The sequence below is a fragment of the Trachinotus anak genome, unplaced genomic scaffold (genome assembly GCF_046630095.1).
Source record: "Trachinotus anak isolate AG129_WGS33_773 ecotype Australia unplaced genomic scaffold, CSIRO_AGI_Tana_v1 ptg000007l, whole genome shotgun sequence".
NCBI lineage: Eukaryota > Metazoa > Chordata > Actinopteri > Carangiformes > Carangidae > Trachinotus > Trachinotus anak.
This window is the reverse complement of record NW_027273858.1, coordinates 24,534,355-24,549,559: the sequence shown is the minus strand read 5'-3', so window position 1 is coordinate 24,549,559 and position 15,205 is coordinate 24,534,355. Positions and strand designations below refer to the sequence as shown.

The 15,205-nt window shown below is 44.7% G+C and overlaps 1 protein-coding gene across 7 annotated transcripts in view; it reads right to left on the bottom strand.

Annotated features, from left to right (window-relative positions):
• birc6 (baculoviral IAP repeat containing 6) overlaps window positions 1-15,205 on the bottom strand; it is a 108,827-nt gene that overhangs the window by 31,708 nt on the left and 61,914 nt on the right. For all 7 annotated transcript variants that reach the window (XM_071481548.1, XM_071481550.1, XM_071481553.1 and 4 more), the window contains exon 64: window positions 14,894-15,065. In XM_071481548.1, coding sequence (XP_071337649.1) covers window positions 14,894-15,065 — 172 coding nt within the window. The remainder of the gene's footprint in view (window positions 1-14,893; window positions 15,066-15,205) is intronic.

The window sequence follows — 15,205 nt, the reverse complement described above, 5'->3', positions numbered from 1 at the left end:
GTCAGAAACATTTCATGGTATAAACTATTCATTCAGAATAAAAGTCATCTAATGAATTTGTTCTCAAAATATGCCAGTGACTTTGGTGGTTCCCAAGGTTTTTATTCAGCCACCCTGAGCTAGACATCTTTGCTTTTGAGTGGACTGTCTGAACTCTAGGTGGAGAGGTGATAAAAACATCATCAGTTAGCTAAAAGCTCAACCAGAATTACTGCTTGATGGATTTAACCTATGGTCAAAAGTGTGTCTGGTCATAGTGACCTTGACCCTGACCACCAAAATCTACACAGTTTATCTTTGAGTTCAAGTCACCTGAGGAAACTTCCTCAAGCTGGTCTGTACATATCAGCTTTGCCTCTGGCCACAACTGTCCCAGCACAGAGGCACAACAACTTGTGGCCTGAGGACGCTCGCTTTGAACCACTAAATGATGGCACATGTCACTTCAGGGCTGGATTTCATGAGTGTGATTAACCACTGGCTTTGTGAGGAGTGACTTAGGGACTGGATAAATAATACAAGTTTAGCCAATGACAAATGCTGTACTCAAACTCTCATTGAAGTTTACAGATTCAATTACACTTTAATCATCTATTTTCATTTAATTTGATAAACTGAGCCAAAAAAGACTCAAAAACCACAACATTTGATCCAAGTGTTTAATTATTCAGATGTAAATGATCCCGACCACATATCCTACATGTTTCCTGCCTAATGATATAATAAAGTGCTCAAAAGGTTTCCAAACTGACATAAATATCTAGTTTTTAATGATCCCCCAAAACTACGGTGAACTACCTGAATCATTGGGTACCGTTTACAGCTGCACATAATTTTCACAAGTAAAAAAAAAAAAAACCCACTCCCTGGCTCTCCATGTTCTGCAAAGAAACTCCGACTTCAATGAAATCCTAGAGACTCCATCACTTTTTAGGGCCAGAGCAGCAGTAAGAAAATCCAGAGCCTGCTCTCAGCCACAGGACAAGCAGCAGCACAAACAGCCATGACATCCATCACAGCTATGACACTCCTGGTGGTGCTGACCTGCAGTCATCACCATGCTACAGACAGCAGGCCTCCACTCGTTGTGATTTAGGGCCTTCTGGGGGGCATACAGAGATAGGTGCTATGTATAGCCATGTTGGATGCTCAGGCTGATGAATAGTTAACGGGCCTACAGACGTGAACGTGAGAGGCTGCATGAGTTAGCGTGGCATGTGGAAGGGCAGCTGGAAATAAAGGTGCTACCCTTGGTTTCTAATGTCCCTCTGTTCGCCCATGTAGCCTGACCTAGTTTCAAATCAACTGCCTCACAGAGATAGTCTGTCAGGAAGTTGCATTTGATATCATGTTGTGAATCATTCAGAAACACACACACACACACACACTCTATAATATATATATATATAATATAAAGATGTATGTATTTAAGCCAGAGTCAGAGCTCAAGCTATATATTTAGATTTCCTCTATGGGTGGCCTCTGGAAGTGTGGAAAACCACACACACACACACACACGCACACACACACACACACACAGTCGGAGCATCAACTATTTTCCTATGTCAGTTTATGGATGTGAACTAGTCATATTACTGAAGAACAAATACATGGTTCAGCTGGAAATGTACAGGTTACATGGTGGAGATAATGCTCCTGATGTGCACAGTCAGGGGTGGGGGGGTACATCAGCCAAGGTAGTCTGTCCTGTCCTTTACCACAGGTCACAGCTGAGTGATGAACCGCTGGGGTTCTTAGTCCAGTCTGGACCTTCAGTTTTTTAATACCATAACCTTTAGTAGATCCTCTGTCTGTGTGTGTGTGTGTGTGTGTGTGTGTGTGTGTGTGTGTGTGTTTAAATGAATTATTAAATAATACTGTGTATGAGGTGCTCCACTGTAAATATTTGAATTGCCAGGTACTTTGTGACTGTAAATAACTGAACAGTAAAGACACAGACAGTAAAAACTGAATGGAATTTTTAATGGTCCACTGAGCCACCGATTCGGCAGGATTTCTTGCGGTGTTCTTGATGGCCAGTGTGACTATGACAGATGGGTCAATCGACAATGTGTTTGTGTGTGTGTGAGAGAGAGAGGCAGCGTGGGTAAGGAGGGGCTGCTCTGTGCACAGCTCTACAAAGAAATAAGATTTTACCTTTTTGAAATAGTGAAAAAAAAATAGAAAATCAATATGTGGTGGTCAATACTGAGGTTGTGGTAGATCAATGTATGGGAAACACTGAATAAAGACTGATCAGGTCAGTCAGTCTTTCTGTTTGTGGTCAGTGAAAAAGGATCTGAACATATTTGTTCAGCTTCTCTCAGGATAAAACTACAATTGTTGCAACTGTTTTGTTGTGACATCACAAAGTTCCAGAAGTCCTGACGGTTCGTTTTGAGGGTCAGTTTCTGAATACAGTGGCCCAGGTTTGAGTCCAGCCCGAGGCGCTCTGCCACACATCGTACTCTCTCACCCTGACCTTCTTGTCTGTCTCTTGTACATAACGTGCTGCACTGTCATCCTTCATAAAGGCAAACTAAAGATCATCAAACCATCTGAAATATCATAGATTAAAATAAGGCTGTTTACTGCTGGCTGTGTACTGTGATGTTGCCATAGCAACAAATATTAAGTCACCTTTTAATTTGTTACTCACATGAAGCTACAGAGACACTTTGCTGTCCATTGCTCATTAACAATAACTTCACCGTTCATTCTACATCGTTTACCAGTAAAAAGTGAAAGTCTTCACCAACCATGGTTTTTTTAAGGGTAAATATCTGTGGTTACAAAAATAATGGTCACATATCAACATATCTGTTAATACCAGCAGTCCCAATATGATTGTGATAAGGGTTATACGTGGCAGTGGATAGGCTGCAGTTCAGGTATTGTGAGGTTAATTAACTGCCTACTGCAGAGTGATAAAAGATTTAACTGTGGCTCAGTGAGTAAATCGTGGACCCACAACACTGCAGGTTATTTCATCTGGAACATGACTTCCCCACCATGTATGTTATGTCTCTGTTTACTGTGTCTCATAAAAAGAGAAGACCTGTATGTATTTTTACCATTTAGACGTCCTATCTCACCTCTACATGAAGAACAACATCTCATCTCAGACAGTGCATGGCCAAGTAGTTAAAACCTGGAAATAACACTGATAATCAACCACAGACAATTCTACAACGTTGTCAAATGCCAAACAGAAATTCTAATTAACCCCAAAACCCTGTTGTCCACACACATCTCCTGCCTTACTTTTCATCCAATTTAGTACCTATCCTGCCCCGCGGTCCCTCGTGAAGATGGCAAGATTCCTGTAATTACAGCCAACAGACTGACGTTTGGTATTTTACTGGGGGTGTAGGATGGGGGAGGGGGCATCCACACAGGCAACAGAAAAGGTTTTGAAAAGGGAACTTGTTTAGAAATGGACACCTCTGTGCTGTTAATTACTGAAGATAGTGTCACAGCAGAGCTAAGAAGGGATGTGAAATCATGAAGTATTCATATCCATATTTGGGAGACAATAACAGCCAGTTTCAGATAGCTGACTGTCAGTATCAGTGGGGGGGCAGAATCCCTGTGGCCAAAATAAAAATGCTTCAAAAAACCAACAACACCTATGAAATTCCTTCAACATAAACATAAAATGACTCAGCTTAGATAAAGATTCTCAGCCTCTAGGTGAAACAACACTAATCATTTCAGAGCTGCTCATGATTCAGCTCCTGGGACCACAGCCCTTTTCTAATAAAGATAGCTGTGCAAGTGTAGAATGAACACACTTGATCACTGCCTTTAATTGGCCTGTGCTGCTATAGTGTGTGGGTGTGTGATCATACAATAGAGAGGCCATCCTAAATCATCGATGATGCAAATATATTCATAAAAAATTGCAACGTTTCCTGTTGCACCGCTGCAATCATTCAAGGAAACTGAAGATACTGAGACATTGCTGCTTACATAAGCTATTACAAGTGAGGCCAAAAACATAAGGTTAAAAGTGTGTTAACATAAATCACCTATAATCAATACTTATATGTTTTAATAGCAAATCAAATAACTGCATGAAATATAAAACTTATGACTCCCGATGTCAAACCCACAAACAGTTGGTCCTTTGATCCAAACTAAAATATCTCAACTACTGGAGAGAACACCATGAAATTTTGTACAGACATTTAGAGTTCATAATGACTACACAATCCACTGATTTTCCTCTCCACCACCACCAGGTGAACATTTATGGTTTTGAATAAATTGTCTCCACAACTGCTGGATGGAGGCTGAGTGTGAAGGAGGTGGGATGAGAGTCAGCACCTCCAGTTCTGAGGCCATGGTTCTCTGCTGGAAAACAGAGTGCTCCCTCCGGGTTGGGGATGAGCTGCTGCCCCAAGTTACGGACTTAAAGTATCTCAGGGTCTTATTCACAAGTGAGAGTAGGACAGTGTGGGAGACAGACTGACAGGCAGACTGGGGCAGCTTCAGCAGTAAAGCGTACATCATACTGGACCGTTGACCACTGAAGAGACAAATGAGCCGCAAGACAAAACAGTTGATTTACCAGTTGATCTTTGTTCCAACTCTCACCTGTGGACATGAGCTCTGGGTAGTGACAGAAAGAATGACACTGCAGATACAAGTAGCTGCAATGAGTTTCTTCTGCAGAGTGTCTGGGCTCAGCCTTAGCGATAGAGTGAGGAGCTCGGAGTAGAGCTGAGGTGAATCAGGCAGCTGATTAGGATGCCCCATGGGCGCCGCCCAGTGGAGGTTTTCCAGACTCGTCCAACTGGTAGGAGAAACTGGGACAGGCCCAGAACATGCTGTCAAGAATTAATATCTCATCTGGCCTGGGAACACCTCACAATCCCCCAGGAGGAGCTAGGAAGAGGGACATCTGGACTACCTTGCTTGACCTGCTGCCACCACAACCCATCCCTGGAATAAGTGGTTGAAAATGGATGGATTGATTGTTGACAACAACTGTCAAATGTATTTTCATGCTATGTGTTTCTTAAATTAACAATATTGGCCAGTACGTCGTTATGTTTTAAACTTAAAAATATTAACAGTCTCAGGATCAAAAATATGGTATTCACTCTTAAGACCAAAACCTCTCGCCACAAAAACAGCTTCTTCCCGCCTGCTATCAGCCTTATCAACAAGACTAGAGAGCCCCATTGTCACTGATCCCCCCGATCCCCAACTGCACCAACCACCAGTACAAATTCCTTGTATGTGGAAAGATACTTGGTAAAAAAATTGATTCTGACTCTGATTAACCAAATGAACTCTAGTAAACCCACTGTATAGAGTTTATTTTGTGCTGAGCAGGTAAAATTTGCCACTAGCTGATGAAGACAGTGTTATATATATCAACCTAACAGCCAAATATTTTTCTCAAGTTTTTGGGGGAGACGACCCTCTGAACAGGAGAGCAAATACTGAACTGCTAATGTTGCTCCATGTCAGCTAGATGTATAAATAAAAAATTGTTTTTGTAATGTTACTGATGACAACTTTATACGACCACGTCAGGGCTGTGGGTTTGTCAGCTTATTCTTCTGCCCCCAAGTGGCAGAAATTAAGAGTGATAGATGAAGCTTTAAGACAGTCCGTTATCATTATTAAACACACACTAGTGGATTTTGTTGTGACTGCTCTGGCGGTTTGTTAATGTATTGGCAACACGTCCAAACCAGTGCTGCCACAACAAACCCACTGAGACAAAAGGATATGACAGTCATTGGTCTTCTTCAAACCCACATGCTCCACACACCCAGTGATTTACTGTAATGCTCTATAAAAAACAAAGCTCGAAACATTAACTGGGTTATCACAACTCATGGGTGAACGGGAGAGCTGGTGCATGGGATGGCTGCTGCTACAAGGGATGGGTGTCTGTTGCCTTCCCAAGGGGAAGAAGGCATTGAGCATGCAGGTCAAGCCAAGTGGGTGGCTAAAACTCTGACTCAAGCTCATGGCTGGACAATGTCAGGTCTTCCTGACCCCTCTAGGGCAATAGAACAGAGGAGAGAGTCACTGAAGTAGTAAGACTCTGACATGTCTCCGCCAACACACAGTCTGCCTCAGTGGACACTGTAGATAATGTGCATCAAAGCAAGAATATGTGGAACAACCAGAAAAAAGTGGCCTGAAGCTCTGTGCTTTTTCAAAGGACAGAAGGAACAGTGACTGGGTTAGAATAAGAAGGAAAACAAAACAAGAAAGAAAGAAAATAAATCACAGTATCCTATTTGGAAATGTTACTGTGACTGTGAATTATCTGCACAAAATGTTTCTTGTTTTGATGATCTCAGCTGGACGTCTACTTCTAAGGAGTGTAGACACAGAACTCAATCATCTCTTTATAGACAGTTTGTCTGACTGTGGACTGATGAGGATCTAAACTCTGTGTGTGACCTGGTTCACAATTCACATACTTTTCCAACCTACACTGAATGTTTGAATAGTTTTTAACATGGACATGAACAACACAACGATCTGTGTCTTATTAGCTACAACAGAATGTGTTTGTTTATTGTTGTAACTTAGATGGAGATCTGTGATCAGGCTGGTGCCCATTAACATGCAACCAGCTTAATGTGACAGTTGGTGAAGGTTATGTTTTCATCAAAACATCCAGCTGCTGAAGGCCCCTCTCTTCTAGGTGGTGACCTGGAAAGAGGGTCAGTGATGGGGGTGGTGAAGGAGGGTGTGTGGAGGAAAGAAGACTGTTGCAGCATCACTGTTTTACTGACCTCCCACAATTTAGCTGCACTGCTCTGTTACCCCTGAGGTCAAGATAACTGCAAGAGTGAGACTATAAATTATTGATCTGCCTGGAGGGCGAGGCTGACGATGTTAAGCTGGCCCATTCTGATGCTGAGACAATCAGCAATGCAACCATCTCAACAACCCATAACGGTTCGATAAAGGTTATCCAATAAACCTCTGATCTATTTATTCATCCATGTCTGATCCCTGACTATAATCTGTACCAGCAAAACTGCAACAAACAAGCAGCACAATTCATTCATGAGATGTGAAATCAGTCATGTCCCGTTAAGCTACTTTAGACTGGAAAACTGAAAAGAAAAGAAGTCAAACAAATCATTTTAATGCCAGACAAAGCTGAGCTGAAATAAAATGTACTTGGACATACAAACTATTATTCTGTGTATTAGTCTTGCAGCAGACATCTGCAGCCCACCTGAAGAGACATGAAACAACAGGATTAAGATAATGTGAGGTAGGGAGAGAGGAGGAGGGAGAGTGAGTCATAACACTAGAAGAAATGAGCTGACTGGACCAGAAGCCTGTTGACATACATTTACAACTGCAGCACAACTGCACTGACCAACACAAGTGGAAGAGAAAGCAATTTTTCCACATTTATTAAAATCAACAGTTGAGTGTGAAGCTGGAGTAACTTAAGTTGGTGCCTCGGTGCAGAAGCAGAGGGTTTGGTGTGGACGTGTAATGAGGAGCAGACGGCTCGACAGGCTTGAATATTGTGCTGCATGCACAGACCCCCACATCTTTCCACTGCCTCCCTCCTGCTCCTCCACCCAGCCTCAACCATCCTTTATGTCCCCCGTTGCCTTCTATTGTCCCCCTCCTCCCCTCGCTACAGGTTTGCCACAGTAACAGCGACTGCGCTCAGAGCAGAGCTCGGCACAGTGGAGCTGAATTCACCTCCTCCTTAGCTTTTTCCCCTTGTTTTTTTTTTTGTGTTGTCTAGGTGGTAGCTGTTCGGGTGTGTGCATGTGTGTGTGTGTGTGTGTGTGTGTGTGCTCAACCAGCACACACAGCAGTAGGAGAGGAGGAGACAACAGTAAGCGGGAGCGATGTCATTTCCCCCACCCTCACTGACTCACTCTCTCCCCTTCTCATGCTACTTCTCCTTCATTGCCATGGCCATCAGGATCCCTCCTCTCTCTCGCCATCATTCTGCTTGGTTATGCAATGCACTGTCCTTCCACGGCGACTAACTAGCGTTGGAGCCCTACCGTAACAGCTGTCACTGGCGGTAGCTGCAGATCCATACTGCCACAGTGTGCGCCTGGCGCTCCGGCTGCCTGTGCCTCTTCACAGGCGTCTGCTCCGTGGGATTTTACAGCATTTCCTCCTCCTCTGGAATATCACCTGTCAGGCTTGGCTAATTCCAGGAGCTGGTGTTGGTAGCTCGCTCAGCGGAGGCTGGGTGTCACCGAGACACCAGCTGCTGATCCTACAGACACAATCATGCAGGGTGCTGGCAAGGGGGCTTCAGTGAGGGGAAAGAGGCTTCTAAGGCTCTAATTGCACTGTTCCCCTGAGGGTTGTGAAGTAAGTGTTGAGGGTTTGGGGGGTAGGGGTGGGGGCACTACAGAACCAGGGGGTGTGTGTATATTTACTAATAAACTGGGGAGGGAGGTGGAGAAATTTAAGCAAAGCGGTGACAGAAAACTCAAGAGCGGGAATAGATGGGGAGGATGGGAGGAAAGGTGGGGAGGTGAGAAGGCGGGAGGGGGCAAATGGGGAGAGGGTTTCTCCTCGCCCCCTAGACAGAAGCTGCTAGTGCTTTAGCAGCAGCAATGCAAACCTGCTGATAAAAAACTGACTGCAAAGACTGTGGGGGCGAAGTTCATCCAAAGGGAAGTTAGGGGATGGTGGTGTGTTGACCCTGACAGGAGGGGTTACAGACCAGAGGACCAGAGAAGTGACAGGAGGGGGTCTTCACTGGAAATGTCCCTGAACAACACTGCCTTCTATTCCTCTCTCCGTCTTTTAATCTGTCTGGCTACACAGGCAGCCCCCCCCCCGGGCTCCATATGTAGCATGCCACTGTTTTCCAGAAGATCCAAACAGGACGCTGGATGATGTCGACTTACACCTCAGACGCCTCGGGGTAAGCCTCTCTCTCTACTTCATACATGTTAGTTAGGACTGACTGATCAGCTGCAGTCCTCATGAGACGGATGAAGATGAGGATGATGATTGCAGCTGTTTACATTTGACCCTGAGTCAAGAATGATCCCGTTTACCTTTCTGCTCACAACAACACCTCCAGCTCCTTGTCCTTACCCCTTCTCAGTGTGTGTGTGTGTGGGGTCATACTCAGAACAGGTACTTGTGAAGATCTGGGGGTTGTGAATCATTAATGGCATATTAAACGAGGTGGGCGGGTGGGAGGGGCCGCTGAATGACAGCATTAAATCATGCTTTTTTTTTTTTTTTGGGGGGGGGGGGGTGTTGGTGGTGGTCAGAGTTGGGGCACTGCCACAGTTTCATGCAGATGATCTGAGGATGAGGATGAGCTCACACCTCTGCTCCACATGGCTGTTGTTTTGTTTGATTTCCTCTGGGGGGTGGAGGTGGGGATACCTGAACCCTGACTGGGTTTCTGAGCAAAAACTGGTGGATTAGCTGGAGGGAGGGGGACAGAGAGGCACTGCTGAGCATCATGTTAGTTTCATCCTCACTGTTGTGGTTCATGTTTGTGTGACGACCTCTGACAGTCTCCATCTTTTCCTTCTCGTCCAGATTCCTTTGCCAGGTTAGCTGAGCGTCAGGACCATGGGCACCACAGTCATCACCATTGAGGATGTGCAGGCGCTGGAGGCCAAGGAGGAGCAGGAGGAGTCCATCTTGGCCATGTTAGGCATCATTGGCACATTCCTCAACCTCTTTGTAATCGTATTTGTTTACATTTACACCACACTGTGACGTAGCACAGCAGACTGCTCTGTTCAGACAGACTGAGGTGAGCAGCAGGAGATAATAAGACAGTGAAGTTTGACATGAACATCGTTCCTGGAGGGAGGAGGAGTCGACTGGACAGACGGACAAAGAATGAGGACAAAGAAGCCATACTGCCAAGTCACAGTCATGAGCCGCGGAGATAACACAGGGCTGGACAACATGTCAGGAATAGGGCCACACTGGAATCAGGGCGAGCAGCCAAACAGACAATAGCAAGCTCCCCAGTCAGGACTGACCCCCTGTGGCCTGATAGAAAATACAAACTTCACCTTGATCTTGTTTCCCTGGACTCAGTGGAGAGAGCTGTTCGAGGCGGCCTCAGAGACCTCACTGATGTGTTTCCTGTTGTTTTTACTCCACTTTCAAGTGTCTGGACGTTGATTGCCACTTTCCTCAAGGGCTTTTAAGCAACATGTTTAAAAGCAGAGCCTGTAAGATGTATGGTGGGGGGCCTCCTGTCAGAGAGGACCCGGCCCCACAGATGTGGTTCTGGACAAACTCTGCTGTATTGTCATCTCCTCAGAATAAAAACAGTTTCTATTCAAGACCATACCTGCAACAACTTTAACATCATGTTGAGGATGAACTGTTGAAATGCTAAACTCAAAAATGTGAAAACCAGAGGGGGGGGGGGGGGGGGTGTTAATCAGTGAAACCATACAGCTGATGTACATGAGGTGAACTGGGCCTGTCCTCTTTGTGTTCCTGCACACTGATGAGTGGGGGAGGGGCTGAGAGACTCTCTTGACACATTTGTTCATGTTGATGTCAGGGTCATGTCAACAATCCTTTTCCTGTATTAACAAGGCTTTTATAAACATTTGAATAAAGTCTCAATGTATTGTGCATTTGAAGAATAAACATCAGAGCACATCAGTGAGTGTGGGAGGATCTGTGAGAGACCGAGTCAGGACCGTCACCAGGTCATGTTACTGCATATAAAGCTGCAACGTTTTCATGTGATGCTCTTTATGGCTGCCGGCTAATATGAGCTTCATCCCTGCTGAGCAGTTCACTTCTCCTCAGTTTGAGCTTTACAGGCTCCTGACTGCACCTGTTGTCTGGCAAAATGTGGAAAAGGAAAGGGAGGGGCGCTATCAGAATATATACATACAAACATATTCAATCTGATCCACCAGGCATCTCTGAGAGCAGAGCCCAGGAACCAGAGCAGCATCATGGCTCCTGAAATTACAAAGATGATCACCACCTCCCAACCCTGCCCCCATCCATGTGAAAGCATCTCTCTGCCTCCACAAACCCATACGGAGGGAATGGTAATGAAGGCGGTGCGATGGCTTGCTTAGCTTTCACCTTGTGCTGCCTCCAGTGAAATCCTGCCAATCAGTTTGTGTACAGATTTCATTTCTGTGCATGAGGTTAAGCTCTTCTATCTTTTCACAGCAGACTGGGGAAACCTCTGAAATTACAGATGAGAAACACACTCTGGCTGTTCACACATTTATTCAGCAGCAGCTCACACAGGCCTGTCCTGCACAGCAGGGCCTGCCGTCTGGTCCACACCGACTCTATGAGATCCGGAGTGATTAATCATTACAAACCAACCTCCACCAGGCCAGTCATGTTTACATTACCCTCCAACATCACATGCAGTCCCACTCAACAAGAATGATGGGCCAAAACACAGAGCCATTACCTCAGTGGCGTCACCATCTGGAGCCTAGATTGACTATGAAACTCGTCTTGTTTGGCAAATCACAGAGAAATCAAGGTGCAGGAACATAACAACAAATATATAAATATAACCACAAAGAAATTCCAACAGCAGGGGGTTAAACGCCTGCGTTTGATGAGCTGCAGTGACTGTAATTTCATCTAGATGCTGTGCTCTCTGAAGCTTTCTATGTGGACTGGCTGAGTGAACTTGTTCACAGTGAGCTGTGAACCTGGGACCATAAACCCAGAATGAAAACCTGTGAACAACCAGTGAAGCCCAGAAAACCTTGGGTTGGGTTAGTTTGGGACAGTCACAATAGTCACTGTGAACTCTTTTGAACACAGCTAATCTATTCCAACTGTTTAGTCAGAACATGTTTTAATGTCCTCCAGAACATGTACTCTGTGCTGGACTGGGCCGACAGTAGAACAGGTCTGGCTGGAGAAAGCGTTGCAAAGCATCTTGTATGATTCTGAGCTCAGTGGCGGTAACAGGGAGACTGTGTGAGTTTATGAGAGCAGGTTCGTCAATGCTTCCTGGTCCTCAGGGACCTCAGGACCCTCATGGGCTCCACAGATGTGAAGAAGTGGAATGAAGAGGAATGGGTTGGTCTTTAGTGATCCTGGTGCCTTAATGGACACTGTAGAATAAGGCTAATGACGCTTGGTTAAAATATATGAGCGTAGTAATTCCCTCTAAAAGAGGTATATGAGACAATTCATCATTAACTAATTGATTTGGTTCCATTTCAAATTGTTAAAGCAGCATAAATGGATTTTTTGGCCACCATGGGAACTCCAGCTGACACCAAGCTGGTTTAACATGTTAGCAAAGAGCTGCTTATTTAAACGTCCTGCACAGACAGAGCATTGTTGTCTTTCATTTACAGTTATGTGTCTGTCCCCTTAATGAATGTACATCCCACGTTCCCTCTACTTTCAGCTCTTCTGTGGTCTCCACCAGAAAAATATCATTTAAACTGAAAACCAACTCCGTCCGGACGACTGCTTTAGCCCATATCACAAGTTATCTCCGTCCATACCAACATACCTGAAACGCATACACACACCAGCCTGCTCTGCAGCTCCTGCAAAAACTATGAATGAGGAACAGCAGAGATAGGTGTAGAGTTAAAATGCAGAATTTAACTGAACAACAGCTGCTAGCAAAGACAACAAGGTAGGAGGAAACGCAGAGAAAGTGATGAGTTTAAAACTAAAACGTAGTCGAGTGGACAGAGCCTGAGTCAGGATCAAACCAGGAATGCGTCTTAAAACTAAAACAATGAGTTCAAAGAGGAGGGAAGTCTCCACAGAGCTGCTGAGAACTTGCTCTGGGTTATGTATGATGTTCTGTACTATGAAAAACATGTCTATGTGGCTCACTGTGGACATTTTGTTACAGGTTCAGATGATGAAACACTGTTAATTATTGTCACACGAATAAAATTAATGATGCTATCAAAGTTAGAATGTTTATAAAAAAAGTGCTCAATGATAGGAAACAAGGAAAAGCAGCAAACCTCTGTGTGAGCACTTTGTCAAACACTGAATGTTTTTATTAAAAATGCTGATGAATCTTCTGTTGATTGACAAATCCATTAATTAACTATTAATTCATATGTAACACTGGCTTTCATCATTCTTGTAGTCAGTGCTCCTGGACCTGGTTTTCATATAGAAGATGGTCAGAGAGTCACCAGCTGTGTACAACAGCTGTTACTGAACTGAGAGGTGAAGACAGACATTTTAAAGGGAAACGTGTCATAAATAAGGCTACAGCTTCAACTTCATATTACACACACACACACACACACACACACACACACACACTGAGCTGGACCTGGCTCTGGGCTGATAAGCAAGCACACACAGGGATAAACACTGACGTGAAAATCCTTGTGTCTCTTACTACATGAAATCTGCTCCATCCACCGTCAACACAAAGAGAAGCCTGATTAAACACAGTGTAAACGTGTGGGAGGAGACAGAACAGACATGTCTGCTCTACACTTCACTGTGATGCAGTCCACTAATACACCACAAACTCCAGCTTCAAACATTACTCAACCTCTAAAAACACAATAATAACAAAACACAGCTTTCATCACTGCTGCATTAGGCTGTGCACACATGACAGGGTCACTGGTACATTCACGTGTCATCTTTTTGTGACATTCTGTGAACTAGTGCAATGAAGCTGATTAATTCTGTTTTTATTTTATGATGCATAAATTGTCGAAATCAGGCAAATATAAAAAATGTAAAAATGAATACAACTGAGAATTAATTTAAATACATTAAAGAGCAACTTAAAACCCCAATTTAGCTTGAAGAGGCACATATTTATTTCCATTCACCTAGGCCACGTTTGCTAGCCAGTCAAACGTGAACTGCAAGGTGAGCAAGGCCCCAGCAGGTGGAGCAGAGGCCATGTGAGAGTGACAGGATTGATGATAATGAGTGAGAAGATGGAGACTCACCCAAACACCGTCAATGATCACCAATGTTACACTGTAACTACGAGCTCACAACCACAGGAAATAATGGCAGGATCACTTGATTTCTCTGGACACAAGAGAATACTCCTGCAGTGTTTCCCATTGATTCAAATAAAGTTTAAGACATATGAGCTTGAAACAGACGAACAGCTGATGTGATTTGCTGGGCCGCATCAACAGAGCTAAAACAGTTTCTGTGCTTTAGAGTGAAACTGTTCTCAGGTACAGCACAGTGAACAGAGCAGTCTAAACCATGACTGCAGACAAACTACAGAAGGGTCCACCCAGCACTAATAACCAGCCAGTCCCCAAGGAACCCAGAGAGGAAATGAGCGATGGACTGGCCTGAGTCCACGGTGTAGAGCTCTGCTGCAGGCTGCTGAGCTCAGAGAGGGGGAGGACCTCAACACGCACAATACAGCTGCTGCGATTACACACACAGAGCAGCGAACCAACAGTTACACTATAATAGCATCACACTAAACTGTAACAAAGACAACAGGCTCATAACACAGAACCATTCTGTTCACTGAGATGGTGCCTGACAAGTCTGGGCTCATTAAACTGGAAGCACTGGGATTGGATAAGACACTGTGGCTCCATCTGCTGTTTCACTTAGCAAGACACAATTATCAGTGAGACCAAACACACCCACTGTCTCAGCACCAAAGGCAGAACAGAGATCCAACAGTTTCAGCATCAGAGGGTCCATTCATGTGATGGACAAACCGCGCATGGGACGGTGCACAGACATGGGGGCATGTGCCTCTGCTGTCTTAATAATAGACATCATCATAAATCTTCTCAGCTTCTTTGTTCTCAGATAATACACATGCTCTGTGACTTACTGTGATGAGGGAGTGTGAAATCATGTCTCATCAGCGCTGCCTCGGGTAAAAGCAGAGTAATGTTCCTTCAGCCACCTCGCTGTGCTTCATTTGTAAGAGCAGGGGACCTACCTGAGTCGTTGCGCAGGTATGAGGACATGGCCGGGATGAGGCAGGACTGGCTCAGCAGCTCCTGCAGCACAGCTGGCAGGGCTGAGCTGTTGTGGGCTCTGCTGTCTGCAGAGGAGCCATCAGCACTGTGGCAGCTACAGGAGCCTGCTGGGTTGATGTAGCTGGCCAAGACCTAGTGACAAAACAATGTAGACATAGGATGAGTTACTAATGATACTTGCTTACATTGACACATACAAGTACAAGCTTCAGATGACCTGCTCTGCACTGGGGCCAAACCTGGACAGTCCGCCCTCAACCACGCTGTGTCAT